Source organism: Periplaneta americana, chromosome 4 (assembly GCF_040183065.1).
Source record: "Periplaneta americana isolate PAMFEO1 chromosome 4, P.americana_PAMFEO1_priV1, whole genome shotgun sequence".
Classification (NCBI taxonomy): domain Eukaryota; kingdom Metazoa; phylum Arthropoda; class Insecta; order Blattodea; family Blattidae; genus Periplaneta; species Periplaneta americana.
In genome coordinates this window covers 193,574,640-193,599,940 of record NC_091120.1, presented here as the reverse complement: position 1 = coordinate 193,599,940, position 25,301 = coordinate 193,574,640, and the positions used below count along the sequence as shown (strand labels likewise).

The 25,301-nt window shown below is 34.2% G+C and overlaps 1 protein-coding gene across 6 annotated transcripts in view; it reads right to left on the bottom strand.

The window, feature by feature from the left end:
* gwl (serine/threonine-protein kinase greatwall) overlaps nucleotides 1–10,457 on the bottom strand; it is a 39,437-nt gene extending 28,980 nt beyond the window's left edge. For 2 of the 6 annotated variants that reach the window (XR_011331890.1, XM_069824555.1), the window contains exons 1-4: nucleotides 4,759–6,085; nucleotides 4,505–4,560; nucleotides 2,040–2,140; nucleotides 282–373 (exon numbers count right to left, since the gene is read on the bottom strand). Coding sequence is in view for 1 of the 6 variants with exons in the window: in XM_069824555.1 (XP_069680656.1) it covers nucleotides 282–373; nucleotides 2,040–2,140; nucleotides 4,505–4,560; nucleotides 4,759–4,848 (339 nt within the window). In the remaining 5 variants the exon portion in view is untranslated. Of the gene's footprint in view, nucleotides 1–281; nucleotides 374–2,039; nucleotides 2,141–4,504; nucleotides 4,561–4,758; nucleotides 6,086–6,132; nucleotides 6,666–10,122 lie in introns of those variants that run through there. The other 4 variants (XR_011331888.1, XR_011331889.1, XR_011331891.1 and 1 more) reach the window with 3 other exon arrangements.
* Between the last annotated feature and the right edge of the window lie 14,844 nt (nucleotides 10,458–25,301).

The following is a 25,301-nucleotide window of genomic DNA, read 5'->3' as shown; positions in this document are numbered from 1 at the left end:
TTATTTTAAAGAAAGATAAGGTTTTCTGTGTATTAATTTGCAAATGTGTATCAGCTATGTATACTGAGAAAAAAAAAAGTCATGTGGTTCACTTTTCAGTACTCAAAGCTATACCTAACCTCTCAACTTTTCATCAAATGCTAATCTCACTTTTCGGTCACTCAGTACTGATATTCAGTATTTGTGAACAGTGAAGGCTAGAAGACAAAAGTTACCATCCCTGCTGTACTACTAGGATGCGAGAAACTACTCAATAAGCAAAGTATAAGCGGTCAACTTACCAGATAAACACTGTGGCTGGTTTGCAGGGAATAGAACAGCTGAACACAGAACGGGCTGTGTGAAAGAGCAAGTGCATTTCTCTCTGTCACCACTGAAAAAGATGAATTATACAGAATGTAGTCTATCAGATCAAACAGTACAGAATGACTGCATGGTGTAGGACACCAATACAAACATTTTTCATAAATATATTTTGATGTACCGAAGTACATATGATATTTCCATGCAGATATTCTGCGTCATCATGTGATGAAAGAGTGATGGAACGGAGAAAAATTCTCTCTGGCGCCGGGATTTGAACCCGGGTTTTCAGCTCTACGTGCTGATGCTTTATCCACTAAGCCACGCTGGATACAACCCCGACGCCGGTTAGAATCGTCTCAGATTAAGCTCCATCTCTTGGGTTCCCTCTAGTGGCCGCCCTCTGCACTACGTCATAGATGTCTATGAACGCAGGACCGAAGTCCATACATGTGTTGAGGTGCACTCGAATGAGTGACTGGTTGGCCGGGATCCGACGGTATAGGCGCCGTCTTAAATCACAAAGTGATTTATTACGCATATCATATATATTTTTGATGTACCGAAGTACATATGATATTTCCATGTAGATATTCTGCGTCATCATGTGATGAAAGAGTGATGGAACGGAGTGGCGTGGCTTAGTGGATAAAGCATCAGCACGTAGAGCTGAAAACCCGGGTTCAAATCCCGGCGCCGGAGAGAATTTTTCTCCGTTCCATCACTCTTTCATCACATGATGACGCAGAATATCTGCATGGAAATATCATATGTACTTCGGTACATCAAAATATATATGATATGCGTAATAAATCACTTTGTGATTTAAGACGTCGCCTATACCGTCGGATCCTGGCCAACCAGTCACTCATTCGAGTGCACCTCAACACATGTATGGACTTCGGTCCTGCGTTCATAGACATCTATGACGTAGTGCAGAGGGCGGCCACTAGAGGGAACCCAAGAGATGGAGCTTAATCTGAGACGATTCTAACCGGTGTCGGGGTTGTATCCGGCGTGGCTTAGTGGATAAAGCATCAGCACGTAGAGCTGAAAACCCGGGTTCAAATCCCGGCGCCGGAGAGAATTTTTCTCCGTTCCATCACTCTTTCATCACATGATGACGCAGAATATCTGCATGGAAATATCATATGTACTTCGGTACATCAAAATATATATGATATGCGTAATAAATCACTTTGTGATTTAAGACGGCGCCTATACCGTCGGATCCCGGCCAACCAGTCACTCATTCGAGTGCACCTCAACACATGTATGGACTTCGGTCCTGCGTTCATAGACATCTATGACGTAGTGCAGAGGGCGGCCACTAGAGGGAACCCAAGAGATGGAGCTTAATCTGAGACGATTCTAACCGGCGTCGGGGTTGTATCCGGCGTGGCTTAGTGGATAAAGCATCAGCACGTAGAGCTGAAAACCCGGGTTCAAATCCCGGCGCCGGAGAGAATTTTTCTCCGTTCCATCATTCTTTCATCACATTTTTCATAAAGCAATACGTGTCTAATTTTGCGTCATTTGGATTCTGGGCACAAGTGAAGTCACACAAAAAAAACTAGGCGAAGACAATATTTGACAGATTTTTCAAGACACATACATTATCAAACATGTAGGCTACATACCGGTATATTTTAATTAAATTTTTAACGTTTTCTTATCAATAACTGACATGTCAGCCTCTTTAATGCTTACTACACTGAAATTCAATGAATTCTCACCTTGACTTGCCATATTCTTGTTCACCATCTCTGATTTCTTCATTACTTTGATCGCATATATTTGCTCTGGGTTGTTTTTCTTGCAACCCAAAAATACTTTCCTGGAAAAATAATCATTAATGAAACTACAAAACAACAGTAAAATTTCACCCCAAACTTCTTTCAATGTTTACTATCGCAATTTATCATCTATTATTTATAACACAGTCGAATATCAATTTATCCAAATGTCACTTATTTGAAACATCAAATAGGCCTATTCAAACACATATTTTCTAGGACTGAATTTTTAGTTCATTACTTTTTTAAATGTACAGTAATGTTTTTATTTTTCTCTCACTCAACAGATCTAATTGATTGAGAAAGATCCCAGCTGGCAGGAACAACAGATATTGGATTTTAACCAAATGCAAGACTTTTTAAAGTGATCTGCTATAGGGTAATTCCATTTGTGACAGACACGACAAATGACTCTCTACAAAAATATAAAGACTTATTTCTACTTCAACATAACATTAGCAGACTTTTAAACTATATCAGATACAAAGTGCATGTACACAGCTACACTTTCATGTAAGGAGCAAGTATCAATCTCTATTTATTACAGATATCTAAGTACAAGTAATGTTGTGACAGACACGACAGAAAAAGGAACACAAATTAAAGGGAAGTCCAACAATGTACTATATCTTCCAATATTAGCAACTTCCTTTGTTAGTACTATAAGCATAGAAAGGTAGAATATCCTTCCTTAATATGCTACAGATAGTTTTTCATTTGAAACATTTATGAAGTATATATTAAGCCCTATTCTCGTGACAGACACGACATACAAACTGTGACAGACACTACATATTCCAAATATGATTTACAAAATTACATGCATTTGCAAGTTAAAGAACATCATTATCAAAACAGATATGTTGAAAATTTAGTTTAAGCCTATTATCAAATTGTGGCTCTGGTAGAATTTTTATAACCTGGTCTTTGTCAATATCAGCCTCATCACCAATAGCAGGCGAAAAGAATTTCTTGGACTTCCTCTCATGCCGAAGGAATTTTACATGAAGTGTATCATCCTTGTCATATGTCTTCACTTCCAAACATCTTCAGTTCACAGTGCTGCCAGCATATGATTTATGCAAAAATACGGCCAATTATCTTTGATTTCATAAAATATAGACATTAAAGTCTCTGGTATAGCATTCAAGAATTGTCTAGAACCACTTTGAGAAAATGGCAATTTGGTTGACATAATTATGGAATTACCCTATAATAATTTCAAGAGAAAAATTGTTCTGGTGGCAGATATCGATCCTGGGATCTCTGGTTGAACGTACCAGCACTCTACTAACCGAGCTATGCACGAACTCCACAGACACTGTCTCAATGTCTCCCTTTATATCCTCACAACTCGAGTGGGCCGACAGATGCCAGAGACTCACATCGAGTGCACACAAACTTTGTGTGACTTGGAATTGTGGTTTTCTGTAAGTTATCCCAAAAGGAAGTAGGCCTACATGGGTGCCGTCGAATCAGATATTGGCAGAGCGTTCAGAAAACAAGGTTTGCATATAGAAAACAATGCTTCTTTCCCACACAAAATAACTAGAAACAACTGCGTTCTAAGAATTGTAACATTCCATTGCCACAACCGATATAAGTATTCAAAAACACTACGTAAATATTCAATTTAAACCACTAACAGAGTTTAAGTCTTAATGAAGAGTAGGCCACACCAATTAAAAAAAGCTCTAATCAAGGCCTAAACAAAAACAATCTAACCTAACCTAGAAAATCAGTAAACTTACAGCAATAATAATCACGGGATAGAGTTCCACATGACAGATAAATAAATGTATTACTAACAAACGACAATACTTGTTCCATTAGTAGATGCCGAGCATACTCATATCATGTCGGCAAAAGGATTTGAATTACTACAGAAACTTTTAAGCCAAATATTACCGGAATGTCATCCATACAGAGACAATGGCAAATTGGGGTTTTGGTACTTTGTACTGATTTCATAGTTACTTAATGTTTACATGCCAATATGATATTTTTGTAATGAATGTAACCTAGCCAACTATTAATCGGTAGGTCTTAATTTGGATAACACGGTTCCCTTAATTTCATAGTAGCCCTATTTAAAATCTAAATGTAAATGAGGGCTTAAATTTCTGTTGTTAAAAGTCGAACAAATAGGTACGACAACATTTGTTGATCAAACAGAATTCTGATTCTTGCTGTAAACGTATGAATTGTTATAGGTTAGGTTCGATTAACTTCACTTAGCTTTGGCTTCAATTTGTGCTTATCAGTTATAAAATTTAGGCCTACATAGTGGAACAAGTTACGGAGACCCCAAGTTACAAATCCACCTACATAATATAACTTAACCTAACATTCCTTAATAGGCCCTAACAATAATATAGCCTAGTAATAAATGAACTCAGATTTACCCAAATGATCCTCTGCTTATTGGTTTCACAATATTAAAATCCTGGATGTCTGGAATCTGCAAAATAAAACAACATTTTCAATAATCAAACTTACTTTCTAAGCAGATTATACTTATTTCTACCAACATATAATTATACTTTCATTTAGCACATAATGAAGTATATATCATAAATTTTCATCTTTAATTTATAAGAAAACTCACAAATACTTTGCATTAAACAGATGCCGTAACTGGAAAGACCGAAAAACTTACCTTTGTATTAGTTTCTGAGTGAGTCAGAATTGTTTGAAGTATAGACCTTTCAGTCGTTATATTCTTTGTACCTGATTCCACCGAATCCATTTTCTCTTATTGGATAGCGCGATGTAAAGACTTAAAAAGGGTATATTTTACAACATGTATCATAAAACCAGCTGCATTAACATATTTCAAAACAAACACCGAATTACGAGACATTTAAATCACAATTGCTCCGCCTCCATGCCAAAGAGTATAATAATTATGGTTGGTACGATTAAGAGAATATTTTGTCAACACAGACTGCATTATTCAAATGATTCAAATGTTGTGCTTCATGTAAGAAGTTATAGTAATTATTAATGTTCTGTTAATCTACAAGCCGTAGAAACTTTTTAGAACCATAAGTCTTAATTCACAGATCGAACAGTATACGCGAGGGTAGTTAAAAATACGCATTGGATTTTAACTCTAAAGGTGCATCTGTATGGTTCAATTTTCCATGCGTTTACTCATGCAATCTGGGAAGAAGAATCAAGTTGAAAACGAACGTTCAATTAAATTGCATACAGATTTTGTGTCTACATGGTGCGCCGTGTTGAACGTATTTCAGTTTATAAGGTCCACCATCACCAAATAAAACAATTTTCAGTTTATTCAAGGTCACCTAGAACAAAAGGGAATATCCCTCTTGACCTAGAATAATCAGCTGTTCGCTACATGCTACTGTTGAACGAAATACGCATAAGATACCCACCGGCAATGGGTAGCTTTCAATTGCCTCATGCGCTCTCATTTTAAAGTGAAAAAAGCATGCACAATTGAATGCGTTTCGCTCACTCTTGCATGCATTGTTTCAATGCGTAAAACTTGAAAGAAAAGTTGAACTGTGTAGATGTACCTTTACGGGCCTCGTAGGAAAACAAAAGACATACAATACTGTGTACAGAAGAAATTAGAGAGAGCCGAAATTACTATTTATTATTTTATTGGAATAAAAAAAGAACCTTGTGAATTCCAGCCGATGTTTTTATAGTCTATTACCAACCTAAACATTAATTATTTACTTTATTCGTAACTGCAGCTTGATTATATTTTTATTTTTGTATACCGGTATTATGCTTATAGTATAATCAGAAACTAGATTAAGACCTATACTTATTTTTTTGAAAGATGGGACATGACAGGAGCGTTGCGATCGGAAAAACAACTGAATGTCACATAGCGTGGTAGATCTGTTGCTATGGTAACAAAGGTTGAATTGCCAAACTTACCGTTCCCACGTGGTGAGTGCTTAACAGCTCTCTTGGCGACATTTATTGTGCACACAATGTTAGCATGGTACGTTTCGTCTTTGATTCGCTGTCGATTTTTGTATTGTTTTCTTACCTTCGAGATAATTGTCAATGAATGTTTTAACGTCAGCCATCTTAACGCCAATTGCTAGCAAAGACGTTTTATAGTATTGCTAGCGTCCATCAGCTGGCAGCGTGGTAGTCCATATTGGCAACGTAGCACTGTAGTTCCAAGCTCGGCCGCTTAATTGTTATGTCCCATCTTTCAAAAAAAAAACAATTATAGAAATAACATTGACGAAGCCATGATTTGTAAAAATCTTTATGGTGAATAAATTACTATTACTATTTGTATATAAGAGATGCTCAGAAAAATAACAGCAGATTCCAACCGACATTTAATTTTGAGATACATGTACGACTGTGTACTCCTGCCCTTTACCTTTCATATGGTGAAGTATCGAATTAATTGGGATATGCCAAAACTCTTATATTCCACATTGAAAATTAGTCCTTAGTGGGAAAGAAAGCTTTCTCAGTTAACAAATGGCTATCCCAGCTATGTGGGCTTTTGTTTGCGTACACTGTAAGTTTATGGCGTTGTCAATACGATGGCGTCCACAAACACTTTTACTTGGCATTCATAATATTGTTCCTCTTTGGATTTACTTAGTAAAAATGATAGTCTTCGATTCAATCATATATGAATTATTTGTACCAGAACATGTAAATAAAGAAAACTCACCATTATCCTATTTTTTAAATTTCCATATACCGACTCTGTTAGCACCATATTTAACAATCCGAAAAATGTAAAAACAAATATAAAAAATATACATATATTTTTTTTCAAAATGAACTTCGGTTAGGATCTGCTGTTATTATTCTGAGAGCCTTAATTTTGTCTGAGGTCATCGACTGATTTGCTGAGGTGGCAAGGAAGAAACCTTTGATGTAAATTGTTTACCAGTAGGCTTACGTATTTCTGTCCAACATGTTCCAGCTATTAAGTAAACATATATGTGCATTACATATAGTCGCAGGCTAAGGTATTTTAGTATGTTTATAGTTTTCTGTTTGTTAAAAACTATCGCTCATTCTTATTATTTTTTTCTCATTCCATTGAGTCATCTCATGAATTATTAGCCTACCGAACTTCTAATATGATCTACGAGTTTAGGATATAACTGTTCAGAATAATTGCTTGAATTATTTTGAACAAAAACGTTCTTATAAACATGTGTCCAATTTTGAGCTGTTATCGAGTTAAGTCCTTTTTCATTGACTATTACACTTTTACTACGTCGTACTACTTTTGACCAATAAAACGGTACGAAAGGACGTCTTTCAACCAATCATGGCTGCTTATCGCACAATTTTATCGCGTCCCTAGCATTTGTTTAATTTTATCGCGTCCCTAGCATTTGTTTATTTTTATCACTACCCTAGCATCTGTTTCTTTGTTTGCCAACATTTCAAACTGCATTGGTCCGAACGTCAAAAAAAAAAAAAAAAAAAAAAAAATTACAAACCACTCCAGTCGATACACAGCACTTTCAACTATGACTCGCATTGGGATTCAAGAACAAGAATTAATAAAGATCACTGGTTATAGCTATGCATCTTCCCTGAAATCCTATTTACAAATAAATTAAGAGCACCATTCGGAAATCCTGAATAAGTTGAGGAATACACCATATACATCAACGAGTTCCACTCCTTTTACGCACATGTCTAATATAACATCAAGTGAACCACCAACCACTAAAACATTCAAATTTGAAAATTGTACTTTCAATAATTGTTCCTTTTAAAATTATTCATGTTTATTTTTTATTTCAACATCGTTAATTAAAACTTTTCTTGTTTATTTCATCATCCCTAATTAAAACTTTTGTAACACTTGTTTATAATAGGTTATGTTATAGCTTCTGCTATATGATATTATGAATAGTCACGTATCAGAGATTGTTTAATACTAAGATTAATTGAAAATCATCTGTCAAGTGACGTTGATTACTGGGATCCGGATAATTGAAGTGGAATGCAACTTTTTAATAAAAATGAAACTGATTCAACAAAGCCTTCTTGACTAGTAACCTAGATCATATATTTCATTTTTGTTTTGATTTTCCGATAAGCTCACTATAATGTAATAAGTTTTATCTATGCTTATCTTATGTTACAATTATAAATTTTATTAATTTGTCACATTAACGTTTTCGGTACGTCAACAGATCACGACGTAACAGCAACGACCAATGTGTTTTTTAAATAGTGTTTTTAAACATTGATTTATACATTTAATTTCAATAGAGTGTTTTACCAGCTAATAGCATATAAGAGTTTTAAGGTATTTAGTTATGTAATCATTGCAATACATCATGGATATAGTATATTATGCACATAAACACAGATCAATTAAGTCTACGATACATGCGCCTATTGGCTTGGTTATTAATTAGTATCATATACACACATCTGAAGATGGTACACCAACGTACCGAAAACGTTAATGTGACAAATTAATAAAATTTATAATTGTAACATAAGATAAGCATAGATGGTCCAATTAAAACTTATTACATTAGATCATATATATTAACTTCGTTACTTCAAATCTATATATATAATTTGAACTGGTAATGGAAATTACGGGAAAACGGCTGAACGGATTTTAATAAATGGCCCCTCATTTTGAAGCTTGGAACCCAAAGTGTTTCGGAAAAGTAGTAGTTTTCAGTGAAATGTCCATTTTCCTACACAATTTTCCTATTTTCCAAAATCCATCTGTTGTCAGTTTTGAGAACTTATTTTATCGAAACACGGCCGACTTGATTGACTTTCAGAACAAAACACACAATACAATAAACAATAGGCTATTACACGAAGGCCATGACCTGCAGGATTGCCGACATATTTAGAGCTCAATTCAATTTGTTATTAAAAACTGATTCTGCAGTGTATAATAATTTTCTGAGTACAACTGTGTATTGGATATTGAAATCTACGAAACTTGAGGTGGTTTGATGACATTATTATCATTAGAAATTAAATATTATTATAGTTAATATCATGATGCATCTATTTTTCATTAATTGTACATAATATTGATGCTATATTGATGGCATGAAAGTGAAACGTTTTGAGGTTATGTAAGTAAATGTAGAGAATATCTTAATTTAGATCTTCATTTCTATAATTTACTGAGTGGCTGCTATAGGCCTATATACGAGTAACTACAAAACTTAAGTAAGATAATAATATTGTTATTAGAAATCAAATATTTTTATACTTATTAGTCCAGTGGGGTTGGGTCTTTTTCATATACTTAATGGCGGTGTAGTGTAGATCTTGATATGTGTCATTGCCTTCAGTATTGGCTCGAGAGAGCGCAAAAATTACAGTTCCTAAGGAAAGATAAAAAGATATTACTTACTGATAAAATAAGAGGCCTAGAAAATTTTGTAGTCTCCAGGTCATTTCAGCAAGATCTCTTAGAAGAATAAAATGATTTTACGCTCTACATTTCAAGTTCTACATGCAGCAGCTATACGAAAATGCTATTGTTCGAAAGCTTAGCAAACCTGACATTTTTTTAACTTTTGCCTACAATCCACAATGACCCGAAATAGCTACTGCTATCGTCCTGACATTGATACTTGCGTTTTCGCGTTGAAGCTCAAAAACTGAAGTTGGATAGGTTCAAGAAAAAGTATTTGGCCTAAAAAAATCCATTCAGAGGGAGTATGTTTCATTATTATGGAAGCAAATAACTATCAAAAAGAGAAGTATTCTTCATTGAAAATAAATCTGAACAATTTTTATTTGAACGTCTAACGAACATAGTTTGCGGCAGTATTTGCTGCACAAGCCACTAGTCTTCATATACTTTCTTCTAATCGTGTAATAGTCAATTAAATCCCACTCGAATTTTGATTTTCTCTAGATAAATCAAAACCTCTAGTGAGATTACTGCTGATAAACTTATTTTCCGGGAACAATGAAAAGTAATCGGATAAATAAATGTACTTCCTGGTAGACTGTGTATCGAACAGTTAAACCATTTTATTATTGCACTAACCTGTGTTTGAAGATGCCTCCTCCAGTCGTAACACATCTAGCTGATCGAGTGTGCATGGACCACGTAGTCGATGAGGCCTTGACGAGGCGTGCTGCATCTATGACTTTGGCAAACATTTCTTCTCGGGTTGCAGACTTCACTTCATGAACTACATCCTTCATCCAGCCCCACCCAAGTAGTCCATAGGATTAAATATGACGTCAGGGCTGACCAGTTCGATGGCCTTATGTCTAAACCAGCGGTCGATAAAGTGATATGGAGGAAAGTTGTAACTTTTCGCGAAAAATTACGTAGCTGGAAGTTCATTTCAACTATTCTCTTCAGGGGTATATCCTCTAACAACAAGGGCAATTCCTCGTCGTAAGGTGAACATCGGAAACGAAGTACATCACACCGCATATTCACATTAAACCGTGACAAGACAAGGGAGTTATGAATATTATGGTCCCCGTCTTGTCGGTAAATATAATATGACCATGTAACCGGGAATTTTCGACGTCCAATTACAAAATTCCATCCTTGGGGGACAGTGGCGGTTCCTCGGGGGAGGGAAGGGAGGAACGTCCTCCTCACATTTTTCTTCTTTTGAAAGTAAATGCCAAATAAAATATGTGCCTTGAAATTCGAGGAAGATTCCATAATTTTTAAGTTCACAGCTATAAGCAAACCTCGGTTGATCGAGTTTTACACGACGTGCGCTCATATGCTGCTAGAAAACTATGAGAAAGATGCGAGATTATTTGTGTGGAGGAAAGCCAATCCTTTCTTCCTTTACTGCAGTTAACAAGCATAAACAGCGCACTAGCGGCCAGAGAAAGAAGCAGAGTTTTAAAGCAAGTAAATGAATGGATAGGGAGGAGATCCTCTTTTGAATCAGCGCATGGGCGGGAAATAGAAACCGACTGGTCGTGCAGCAAGCTCGCTACCGCTGCCATCTAATGATGTTGCATTCAACCAAACTATAACACATCTAGGAGGAGGCACAATAAAAACAGTTATAACACAACGCTATGAAAGACACCATATAAACTTTGTTTTAATTATAAATCAAAAATATTATTCATTGCACTTTATATAGGCTACTATTCATGGTTTGAAACTTTCAAGGATATTTGAAAGTCGGGTTTATATACGTAAAACAAAGAGGAAGTAGTTCTACGTTAGTATCGCAGATCTTTTTGCCCCCCCCCCCGAAATTCACTTCCATTCATTGTGTACTAGACAGGGCAACAGCCAAGTTGTCAGTTTTGTACAAATATATTTGAAATTGAAAGTAGGTACTCCAAACTACATTATTTTTAACATAAAAAATTAATCGTCCACCGGCAACTTTGAACAATAATGGTAGTATGACTTTATAAGAACTGATATTCTTCAAAAGCATGTGATATTGAACTTGTAAAATGTACATGTGGCAACACAGACCACGTGGGTGGGTGCAGTGTTCTCGCTTTCCTAACAGATTATTTCCCATTCCCACTTCAGTAAAACGGTTCCGGTTACGTGTTAGTAGCTGGTCTCTTCCAACACGTGTGATGCTGTAGTGTGCGCGAAAAATGCTGCGAGGTTGTTAATTTCGTTGTAATTGTTATTTGTGCAATTATTCAACAGTGAATGGAAGTGAAAACGTAATATATTTTGGAAAATTTAGGAAACTCAATTTACAAGAATAGAAGGGAAGGCCAACCCCAACACAACCTGGTCTTACATGTATGCATGTAGGCTAATTTGTACCATGTTTCATTCAAGAAGGTGTCATTTCGTGCTGTTAACTTCTTTCCTCCTCTTAAGAAATACGCAGGAGCCGCCACCGTTGGTGGAAATTCGCGCGAAGTCTGAAATAATGAACCTGCTGCAGGTGGTAAGGGTGAAAGCCCTGTATGCAATGTTTTCCACACTTTTGACTGTGGAGTACGAAACACCAATACGCCTTCGCGTACAGACTACTGGATTATGGATACCACTGTATTGTCTGAAGAATAGTATCTTGTTCAGCCATGTCTTTACATTACACATCGCCACAATGCCAGGAAGTGAACCAATGTTCCGTAATGTTAAAAAAAAAACTCGAGTAAACACACTTCTACTTGGTAGCTATTTTTCGCTCGAAATCCATCAGCTATACACGTTGGTGAAAACATTAAAAAAAATAGTCCGCGTATTGCGCATTTGAAAGTTCTTCCACACAGAGTAAAGACCACACTGATTGTGAGTAGAAAACACACGAACAGCATGTACAGCAGCGGTATCTGGGTCGCCTTATCTATACCGCTTCCAATAAAATCGAACGCCTACGCTGCACCTATTGTTTCCAGACTTGCATTGTACTTGCGTTTTGTCTGTAACTTCGTAACTATTGAGAGTGGAACGCATGTTCATAATACATTTTTTTTATCAAACTGACTTCAGCATAATTTTCGACAATAATTTAAAATGGAACCAACACATTAATTACTTTGTAATAAATTACGTAAAATAATATATTATTTTGTTTTATTGGGGAACTACTTGCCAATAAGTTTATTACGCACAATATACTTAACTTTATTTCAATCGGTAATTATGTATGGATATTATAGGGAGAATAGCTTATTTAAAATCCAATTTTAATTACAGAAGAAAATAATTAAAATATGTCTTCATAAACCTATTGATTTTCCATCTCAAAAATTGTTTTTAGACTTTAATGTTCTTCAAATAAGACAAATTTATTATATTGTATTAATAAAATCCATACATAAAAATCGAAATAATTTTGAATTGAATTCTCATAGTTACGAAACAAAAGGTACGAATTCTTTAAGATTGTTTGAACCAAAATGCAACACTGCTACAGTATTTAATCATAGTAGTAATTTAGGCCCAAGAATATTATAACAAATTATATTTAAATATCCTAATCTTGTCAATTCTAATAGTTCTAGTATTAAATTTAAAAAAAAATTGCGTATGGATTTTATAAAAATTGAAAAATTGTAAATTTAAATTTATATATTCTTATTGCGTAGAAGACATAAGACAAATTGTATTATATACTTCTTAATTTCAATTCAGGAATCCGCCCCTGAGCACGAGTTATAAAGTTTTTCTGTTGATATATTTTATGTTACAATTATTAGCAAAATAAATAAATAAATAAATAAATAAATAAATAAATAAATAAATAAATAAATAAATAAATAAATAAATAAATAAATAAATAAATAAATAAATCGTTAGAGTTACGTAGTAAACCCTTGAATATAATACGCAATGTTCGAATTCAAAGGGGAGAAAGTCCGGGAATTTCTCTCCTTCACTACTTAACTGCTGAACAGAAGCAGAAACGCCTGGACATTGCAAACTTGCTGATAGGACCATCACGAAAACGATTAGCTCAACGAGAAACTGTATTACTGTCTACACTCTACTGTAAGTTCACCACAAACTCCACTCAAAGCACTGTGGATTTCTGTGGAGGGTTTTGTCACGTAAAGATTTGATTTGTGGTCTTCAATCGTCACAGTACCCGAGACACGTGTAGGCTCCATTTCTAGCTCTCGTTACCTAAACACAGAGTATGCTATGAACGAAACGAACACACGTGCTTATTCCTCAATCCTTCAACTGCAACAGACGTAATTTTCATTGGTGTTGCGTCATCCATTTCACAGTTCTGTCAACCTGTGCATTATTTATGAAATGACCCTCGTATAAAAATAATATTTATTTATTTGTCTACTGGCTAGTACATGATATTTACTATCATTGACTGAGGGAAAAACAAGAAAGTGGTGAACAAAACTACGGATTAAGTAATTAAAAACATTCGGGCTCTGGCTTGCCAGTAGCGGTCGACTTCCTTGGAGGATTTCAGAGCAGGGCATTTTGCAAGATGTTGTCTGTTCATGTCTTCCTGTTGATGGCACAAAATGCAGGATGCTGATGGCAGGATGCCAAGACGATTGAGGTGTTTACCCAGGATGTCATGTTCAGTGTTAAGACGAAAGCTTGCAACTGCCAGTCTTCTGGGTTCAGGAAGTATATCCTTCAGTAATTTCCTACGTTGTTGCGAAATGTTTATGTCCAGTTCTTGTTAGTGATTATTTTTTTTTTGTAGTTGCTTGATATATTGTTTTACTGAGCTAAATGACAAAGGTTTCCGTGGGTTTATTTTGAGATTGGCACCCTTCTTAGCTAATGTGTCACCCTGTTCATTCCCATGTAGATTACAATGTCCTGGGATCCATTGTAACACAACTGTTTTGCCACGTTCTTTTAACGTTGCAAGTATTTTTTGACAATTATTGATTTGTTCTGTGTAGGGGTGGTCAGTTTTATTTATGGACGAAATGGCTGCTTTTGAGTCCGAGAGGGTGACGGCGTTTGTGAATTTATCCATCTATACTAATAATAAATCTGTAGCCGAAATTTTTCTGGTAATTTTCGATTTTCCAAAAATAATTGGTCCTAACATATATAATTAACCACCCTGAAACCGAAAATCACTTTTTAGAAATTTTTGTTTGTATGTCTGTCTGTCTGTATGTTTGTTACCTTTTCACGCGATAATGGCTGAACGGATTTCGATGAAAATTGGAATATAAATTAAGTTCGTTGTAACTTAGATTTTAGGCTATATGACATTCAAAATACATTATTTAAAAGGGGAGTTATAAGGGGGCCTGAATTAAATAAATCGAAATATCTCGCTTAGTATTGATTTTTGTGAAAAATGTTGCATCATAAAAGTTTCTTTAAAAATAATTTCCGATAAGTTTTATTCACTGAAAAATTTTGACAGGACTGATATTTAATGAGATAAATGAGTTTTAAAATTAAAATAACTGCCATCTAAGGCCGTGTAATGAATTAAAAAACAAATGACTTCGTCTATAAGGGGCCTTGGACAGCAACAATCGAAAGCTATGAAAGATAGCCTACAGAGAATGTTTCTGTGTTTGTATGAAATAATATCGGAAGCTAAATTAACCGATTTGTATAATTAATTATTATTTCACCATTGGAAAGTGTAGTTTCTCTAGATGGACATAATGCTATAATGTTATTACAGTAACTTCTGATATAATATAATATAATATAATATAATATAATATAATATAATATAATATAATATAATATAATATAATATAATTTAAGTTATTTGAAGGGTTCAGAACCATAGTGGGCCAAGCGCCATTTACTGAATACGTAGAAAACAAGGGTTAAAATTAAGTTATTACCATAATTCAATGGAAACCTGTAACAAGTAAAATAAAATATACACATTAAATCTAAATGATGTCAATCTTCAGTAAGCTATGGTTGCATGTAATAAAAATTAAGAAACATGTTAAAGGAATTGTCATTGCACCAAATGAGTGTCTCTGGACGAAAATGATCGCATTTTAAATTAAGTAACATATTAAACGATTTATCTTTCTATCAAACACGAATGTTCCCTGGATCAAATGTCCTATTTTAATTATGCAATTACTTTATATTTATTTCTAATGGGTGCAGCGGAGCGCACGGGTACGGCTAGTATGGAATGAAAGTTGATTTAAGGCAACATGTATAGCTTCAATTTCTCCATCATAGGCATCGAGCCATCGGTATAAATTCTTATCCAATAGTCTTCCGGATATCTGATGTTGATGGTTTCAAGGGCCAATTGTTTTAAATTTTCTTTACTGTATTGATTTTTGGTGATTTGTTCTAGGAGGTCTATTTCTGATTGAATTATATCTATCTGAAGTGGGTTTTGTGGAAGCATTAGTGGTTGAAGGAGATTGGGTATATGGAGTCCTTCTTTTAGTTTCTCTGCATATTGGATGAATCCGTGTTGCGTTTTCAGATACCTTTCTGTGTTAAGATATGTGGACCAATAGTCGTCATTACTTCTGATCAGTATAGAAGAGGTTCTGGGAGTTGAACATGGGTAATAAAAAAGAAGTCATATGTATGCTGCTATCTCGTGTATTCTACTTTAGACACAGACTGCACAAACACGCACGCATACACACACAATGTTAACTGTTGAACACAAAAATCTTTGGTGTAACAAAACAGTAACCTCCGTCCAGCGGAGGTACTTTGCATGTAAAAAAAATTGTAAGTCAAAGCTCGAACATCACAAAATTGATTATGTAGTAAATGTATTGTTAAGCCTATTACCATTGTGTTTCAAATAATAAAATTATTGCTACAGTCACTCATATAGGCTGCACTGACACACATACTAAAACTTCACTACTTCACGTTACAAGTTATTGCTCAGATGTTCACAAATTGTTCACACAAAATTCACTAGGCTTCCTTCCCTGTGAGATGACGGCAAACAGACGCTGTCGTTGATAAAGATCATAATATTGTTACATACTTCATTTTATGATTTATTAGGTAAATGTTACTATGCAATAGGCATAAAATGGTTCAAGTGAAAAACTTTTATCCTGGAAACAAGTTTTAGTAGCAAATATGGTATTGTCGAGTAGATATTAAAAGACGAAATCAAATGTCGTAGTCCACAAAATTGTACAAGGTCTTGAGATTAGCAGAAGTTACTGGAGTCCCCAATAGATGTCAATCAAAGGCGGAGATAGAACGATTTCCTTGGAGGGCGCAATAGAACTGGACGGAGTTACGCAATAATAAAACAAGCGCCAAAAATCTGTTTCGAGATATTGGCCATTGAAATACATGATATTTTTTATAAAACATTTTATGCAAGAAGTATTATAACATTCATACTATTACAAAAAATAGTACAAATAAAACCAAAAAAGTCTAACCGATTTTTAATAAGAGACCAGCAGTTGAATTAATATTTCAAAGCAAAATAAATCAATGCATTTAAATTAGCCTGCCATCAACAGATTTGTGCAAATATCTTTTTTATTAAATTGTCGGTTGGTCTGTTATTGCGTAACTCGTCCAATTATAAGTTAATCCATAAATACGTACTCTTATCAGGAGCATATGAATACGCTCACACCCATAAAAAAAGACAAATACATACATATACATACACAATGAAACAATAAACATTCATTATGCTTTCTTCACTCTAGTTCATTATCTCCTGGCTTAGTTGTCTCATGAGTGATGCCTTATTGGTGTCATTTAATGAGGTTCTAATTAATCTTTGGACTGCTGACTAGACACACATATGTCCTCTTCCCTCTGAAACATAGGTATACCAGCAAAACGTCAGTTATCTTAAATTGATATTGTCGATTTTTGTTAACAAGACCCTGCCACAGGCGTAGCTCAGACGGTAGCACGTTTGCCTGCTGATCCGGAGTTACGCTCGGGCGTGGGTTCGATTCCCGCTTGAGCTGATTATCTGGTTGGGGTTTTCCGAGGTTTTCCCCAACCATAAGGCGAATGACAGGTAATCTGTGACGAATCCTCGGCCTCATCTCGCCAACACCAATTTCATTGATACAGCATCGTTAAATAACCAAGTAAAAATAAAAATCATGACCCTAAGATCCTCGAGTGAACTAGAGAGCTATGCCATTTGTTATCAATTGTATGGTCACTAGTTGTAGGTTGAATGTCATCACCCACACTAATAGCATATTATGAACCAATAGTATTATCCATAGTATTAGCAGGTTCTTCGTTATTACTAATAGGTTTACTTCCACTTTGTTCTATAGGCCTCTCTCCAGGGATGTAATCGAAAACAATAGTACCAGGGCGTTTCGCGAAAAGTTTATTATTGTGAATAACATAGTAACTATTATTATTATTATTATTGTTATTACGGTAAAACAGAATAAACTCTATCTGAATTTCTAGAAAATGTCCCACGCTTGTTCCAATAAAATTCTTTCTTATAATAATAATAATAATAATAATAATAATAATAATAATAATAATAATAATAATAATAATAATAATAATAATAATAATAAAACTGAATAAACTCTCTCTGAATTTCTATAAAATGTTCCACGCTTGTCCCAATAAAATTCTTTCTTGAATAAACTCTCTCTGAATTTCTAGAAAATGTTCCACGGTTGTCCCAATAAAATTCTTTCTTGAATAAACTCTCTCTGAATTTCTAGAAAATGTTCCACGCTTGTCCCAATAAAATTCTTTCTTGTAATATTATTAATAATAATAATAATAATAATAATAATAATAATAATAATAATAAAAAAACTGAATAAACTCTCTCTGAATTTCTAGAAAATGTTCCATGCTTGTCCCAATAAAATTCTTTCTTGAATAAACTCTCTCTGAATTTCTAGAAAATGTTCCACGCTTGTCCCAATAAAATCCTTTCTTGTAATAATAATAATAATAATAATAATAATAATAATAATAATAATAATAATAATAATAATAGTAATAATAATAATAATAATAATAATAATAAAACTGAATAAATTCTCTCTGAATTTCTAGAAAATGTTCCACGCTTGTCCCAATAAAATTCTTTCTTGTAATAATAATAATAATAATAATAATAATAATAATAATAATAATAATAATAATAATAATAATAAAACTGAATAATCTCTCTCTGAATTTCTAGAAAATGTTCCACGCTTGTCCCAATAAAATTCTTTCTTGTAATAATAATAATAATAATAATAATAATAATAATAATAATAATAATAATAATAATAATAATAAAACTGAATAATCTCTCTCTGAATTTCTAGAAAATGTTCCACGCTTGTCCCAATAAAATTCTTTCTTGTAATAATAATAATAATAATAATAATAATAATAATAACCCGTGACGATGGAGCCCTTTAAGAGCCCAGATAGATCAGCCAGCTGCTGGCCTTGCGACTACATGTCGAAGCAGAGGTGGACGATCATCCAACCAGAATGGTGGTATGGTGTGGTTAACACGATGATCCCCCCCAGCCGTTAAAGCTTGCATTCGTAATCGGATTTCGCTATCTAATTTTTTAAAATGGTTTATTTAACGACGCTCGCAACTGAAGAGGTTATATCAGCGTCGCCGGTGTGCCGGAAGTTTGTCCCGCAGGAGTTCTTTTACTTGCCAATAAATCTACTGACATGAGCCTGTCACATTTAAACACACTTTAATGCTATCGACCTGAATCAGGATCGAACCCGCAATCTCGAGCATAGAAGGCCAGCGCTATACCAACTACTCTACCCAGGCCGACTTCGCTATCTATCGTAACTCCCAAAGTACATCACGATGCTGGGTGGGCACCGGTTCCATACACTGACCGAAATTTTTATCAATACTATAAAAGCACAAATCGCATAATGAATGCCTATATTGAGAAACATAATGCTTACATGAAAGTCGATTTGTGTATTAATTTGCAAATAAACCTATTATACCTCCTCAGAATTAAATGCTTTCTTCATAACTAATATTAAAGATATTAGCCCATATCACTTAGTGGGGGGCATTGTCATCTCTCCCCCCTCCATATCTCCGCCTATGATGTCAATGCAGCGCGGCGATGTCAAAATAGTTTTTACATTGTTGCAGTTAAGTCGTGTACAATAACCCTACTCTTTGTTTCCAACATCTCTACATATCAATAACAATTAATATTTTTGTGATGCAATAGAAATCCTTCAAGAATGTTCTGCGAGTATATTATTAGGTCTGAAAATATGTGTTGGTATTTAGATATTAAAAGTTTAAATGTGGCATAGAACTTACAACTTCTTCTGAAGCAACAAAAATAAAATATAGTTTCATTTCAGGCTTGTATAATGTGTTATTATATTGTATACTGCGTATTATGTATAAGCGAAACATATAAATTGAATGCAATGTAAGCTAACTTTAACACTAGAATAGTTATATACGTATATCAATTAAAGCTATCAACGCCAAGTAAGACGTACATTGAGTCGTAATGTAGGACTCGTCATTATTATACAATAACCCCGAATGTAATGGGTAAACATTACTCTAATTAGTTATGCAATGCTGAACTACAAGATATCTGCATATTCTCGACCTTGTATAATGTTGCAGCTTACGTAAAAAGTATAGTTCCTATCAGATATTAAATCAACAATGTTACATTTATACGAAACTTCTTATCTACATTTGGTTCACTTACAGTAGTCGTCTCTTTTACAGTTAACTTAAACATTAAAGCCTTTGAATAAAGGTATTATAATATTTGTAGTCCGCCTTTTTTAAACTTAAATATGGACGTTAAATCACATTTAATTCGTTCGCATTTCACCAAACTAATACACATTTAAAATAAAGTCAATTAATTTAATACCCAATTAGGGCATCACGGCCTTCGGAATCATAGTAAAATCACAGTCACGAAGCTCGAGTTGTTGAGGGTACTAGGAACAAAAGATTGTGCCGGTACTATTTCGCATTGCCTGTGATGAGGCGATAGTAGCGATCCTAGTGGTTAGCAACTATCTATGGATGCATATTCTCTATGTATTGAGCTTCGTGACTATATATACTAGACTGTGATATTATGGTGCAATCCTGAGTCACGGGCAAGCCTTCTTGTGGGGGGAAAATTAAAGACATGGTCTACTAGGTGCGTCCAACAACTAGAGAAGGCATAAAACAAAGAATTAGAGAAGCCTATGGGTCTCTCCGCTGTGCTGAAGTGCAATCACGGATTTTAGGAGGTGATCAGAACATTGTTTAGCACAGGGTGGCGTATATTTTGTACATTTAGAGTGTACGCACATAACATACAACATATTTTAGAAGACACAATATTTGTTGCTTTGTGAGTAAACAATAAAAGTTAGAAAAAAAGGGGATAAACTCCAGAACATGGATTGCACCCTTTCCCTCATACTTCAAAATTCCAACCTTGTGCACACAAAATAAATTATTGGCACTGAAAAGTGCCTTTTCGTAAATATAATAATGCGCATTCGACAAACGCAGACAAATCTGCTCTTTTTAGTATTTTAAGACATAATTTGGTAGGTGCAATCCGTGTTCTAAAGTTTTACCAAAAAAAGTTTCAGTAAAAGTTGTTTCTTTTTAAAAGTAGTTTCCAATGGTACCTTCAATGACCCATGTTCTCATTTTAAATTTAGAAGTTGACCACAGGTACCCCTACTTCCGGTTTGTTACGAGAAATGGTACTACCACCAATCGATTCTTTACATAGGTTTTGGTTATATATATATATTTTACGAACAACCAGCATCACATAGTTTTCGAGATAGAAGGCTGATAAGGTGGTCTGAAACACCTGGTATATCGACCCCTGATTCTGCTTACGAAACCATTAAATACCTCCCACATATCTCTACTGTTATTTGGGTTGCCTAAACAAAAATTATCGATTTAAGTCAGACACCCTTAAAAAAATCCGCGATAGGCTGGTCATCTATCAGACAAATATCGCAACTGTGCAATGTGCTGCTCTCTATCGAAAGGAAAGCCCATTACAGGCAAATCTCTCAAGAGTGGAAAAAGCCTAACAAAAAAAAATAATGATAATTTGTAGAGTAAGTGTAAGCCTTATAAAGAAACGATGAACAAACACAGATTTCCAAGGGCAACAAATGTCTAATATATAAATAGATGCGAGAAATACCGTATATGTAACAATATGATAAATTCATAATTCACAGTAGTCAATGGCGCACCCTGGAATTTCTCATAGGAGTGTCCAATAAAAAGTTGTTAAGTTACATAAATGCACACACACATTTATATATATATATATATATATATATATATATTACAAAACAAAGTACAGTCTTCATGGCTTTTTCTTTAGTTTGTTCACAACATCTTGTGGAGAAATTGTGATATCACAATGGCTGTCAAATCAAAAGTGTTAGGTACATGTACGTGAATTATTTCGGTGAAATTATAGATAATGAAATTATATGCTATCAATGCTTAAGGGGAATTGGACGTTATCGCATGCAAAGTAATGGTAAAAATAGCCTATTTTCAAGCGGTCAGAATTGTAATACTATTTATCACAGCTCTTTCGTTTTTTTTTAGTGATATATGTATACACATTAAGCTTTAAAATGAAAGAAGAATGGTTAATCTAGTGTAAATCTTACCCTTAAATTAATTTTTGAATTTAATCATATTTTTATATAAATTCACTACATACCTGTGATTAGGTACACTCTATTCACTTATCATAGCACACATTGAATTAAAATTTTGGCCACTTACTGATAATAGATACTAAAACATACCCTACTAAAATTATTAAAATATCTGTAATATTATGGGCATACGGCTCATACTAATCTTCAATTCCTTTTTAATTTATTGACGGTGATGATTGCTATAAGCCCTATGCCCATAATATTATAGATACATGAATAATTTTAGTAGGGTATGTTTTAGTATCTATTAGCAGTAAGTGGTCAAATTTTCAATTCAATATGTGCTATAATAAGTGAATAGAATGTACCTAATTACAGACATGTAGTGGATTTATAAAAAAATTGTGCTTAATTAAAAAAATTAATTTAAGGATAAAGATTTACTCTAGAGTAACCATTCTTTTTCATTTCAAAGATTAATGTGTATACATATATCACTAAAAAAATAAAAGAGCTGTGATAAATAGTATTATATTTATGACTGCTTGAAAAGAGGCTATTTTTACCATTATTTTGCATGCGATAATGACCAACTCCCCTTAAAAATTCAGTAAAAATATTACAACTTATCACTTTGAGGGGGGGGGTCCAGACCCGATAGACCCCCACCCCCAGTCGGTGCGCCCTTGACAGTAGTTAGGCTAAACTGCAAGTGAAAGAAGTCGTAGACTCACAGAAGAAAACTGCATTAACATACAGCATAACGCCTTGCTGATGCGGCAACCAGCAGAAACGAGATTGTCACTAAAGTTGCCGCTGTCACTTTGGAACCATACTTCCAGAATCTCTTTCGTAATATTTCAGTGATCTCGTTAACTTTCTCAAATCCAGACTATATAAAAGTATTTCACTTGAACCACATGCTCAAATATTAAACATAGTTTTCTTCATTTTATTCTATTGTCTAGTACTTAAAGGAACATAAGAGACCAGATCCAAATGACAAGACTATAGCTAAAACCAATACACCAATCACACTCCTATAGGAAACCCAGAGTTAAAAGAAAAAATATTATTTCACTAAAAAGGAATTGATATATTGCAATATATCTGTCGCACTTCTGACATAAAATTTTAGTCATAAATACTACAAATTACTGAAATACTTCGAAGTTTAGATTGTATTTTTTTATGTTGAAATATAGGAAACATTATTACGAAAGTTGGATTGACCTTCGTTCTCAGGTAGAAAAAGTCAGCCAATTACTTTTAGTAATTTGAAAAGGTTCCAACTAGCAGAATTCTTTCCTGTCTTTCTGTTTTCATCTGAAATGGTACTATACTTGTTTTTTTGAAAGATGGGACATGACAGTTAAGCTGCCGAGCTTGGAATTACAATACCATGTTGCCAATATGGACTACCATGCTGCCAGCTGATGGAAGCTAGCAATTGTCGTTAAGATGTCGTTCATTGACAATTGACGCGAAGGTAAGAAAATACAAAAATCGACAGAGAATCAAAAACGAAACGTACCAATGCTAACATTGTGTGCACAATAAATGTCGCCAAGAGAGCTATTAAACTCTCGCCACGTGGAAATTGTAAATTTGGCAACTCAACGTTGCTACCATAGCAACAGGCCTACCACGCTATGTGACATTCAGTTGTTTTTCCGATCGCAACGCTTCTGTCATGTCCCATCTTTCAAAAAAACAAGTATAGTTAAGTTGGCTTAATGATTTCCAATGGCTCCAACAAGCTCTTTTCACCAAAAGAAGAAGAAGAAAAGAAAATAAAATAAAAGATCCAGCATTGAAAATGGCTTCTATACATATTTCATCAACAATGAAAATGTTCAGTCTAGATTTTTCCCTCTCAATAAGCCAAACATTACCGAAGTAGCTAAATGAACTGTAACTTTGTTCAAATTATTTCATAATAATCATCAAAATAAATAACGAACGAAATATTTTTTTCCTTTTATAACTCTGGACAACCTAACCTAACCTATACCAACTTTACAATTCACTTCACATTCTTGATACTTCACACATAACCTTAACCTTAAAAGAATTCAATTTCTTTTCCTCTTTTCTTAGTATATTTGGCAATGGTTTACAGGCTGCTCAGCTCATATATTTTGTATAAAGTTTGCTTATGACTAAATGGTTCAAAAGGGATTAGCCAGGAAATGTGTTAAGATCTTATTGTTATTGTTATGTAGGAAGCAGACCAAACACATCATGAATCAATTAATAACATGGTCTGGATTTAATACAATTTCTTTTTTTCTGATAAGAAGCAAATATTTCCACTAAAGGGAAACACAACTTGCTCTAATGTGTTATTCTATTCTGATTCCTCGTACGTACCAATTAAATTACGGTACCACAAATGAACCATGCTTTATTTTGTTACATGGCTAAACTCCATTGAAAAGTTATCTGCTACTGATGATTATATCTACTCTGTCGCAATCAGATTTAACAGTAGAACCACAAATATCATCAAATTAAATAAATTTAATTACCTCTGTATTGATAAATCCATTACTAGCAACAGGAAAACTGAATAAAAATGTATCTTTTTTATACCAGTACATTATTATTTCAAATAATGTCTTACTTTTTAATACTGAATGGACAGCTAACTTATAATGCTGTAGGGAATGCAAAAATGATAAAATAATGTCTGACAAACTAATATGTAACAAAAGAAATACTTAAAAAAATGCGTCGAATAAAATTATCGATATACAGGGTGATTCACCACTAATGACCCAAGCTTTATGAATCAGTAGAACATTTCGAGCATAAAATGTCATATGAACATGAGTCCAATCAACCGTTAAGAGGTTACAACTGATTGAATCCTTCAAAAGTAGCAGTGGTTTTGAGCAGAACTAAGAATTATTCACTTAAAATTAGGGTTCTCGACGTCCTGTAAAATATGGAATCGTCCCATTTTTCGTCAATGCGTACTGTTGTCCTGAGAAAAGTCTTTGGGACAGCTTTCCGTCCTATATTTCAGAATTCTAAAAAATGACTAATGACCCGCACTTTATGCATTATTACTACAAGACATTCTGAGCATAAAATGTCATATGAATTTGGGTTCGATTATTATTAGTTTGAAAGTTATTCGTAAAAGTTCAAACGTCATA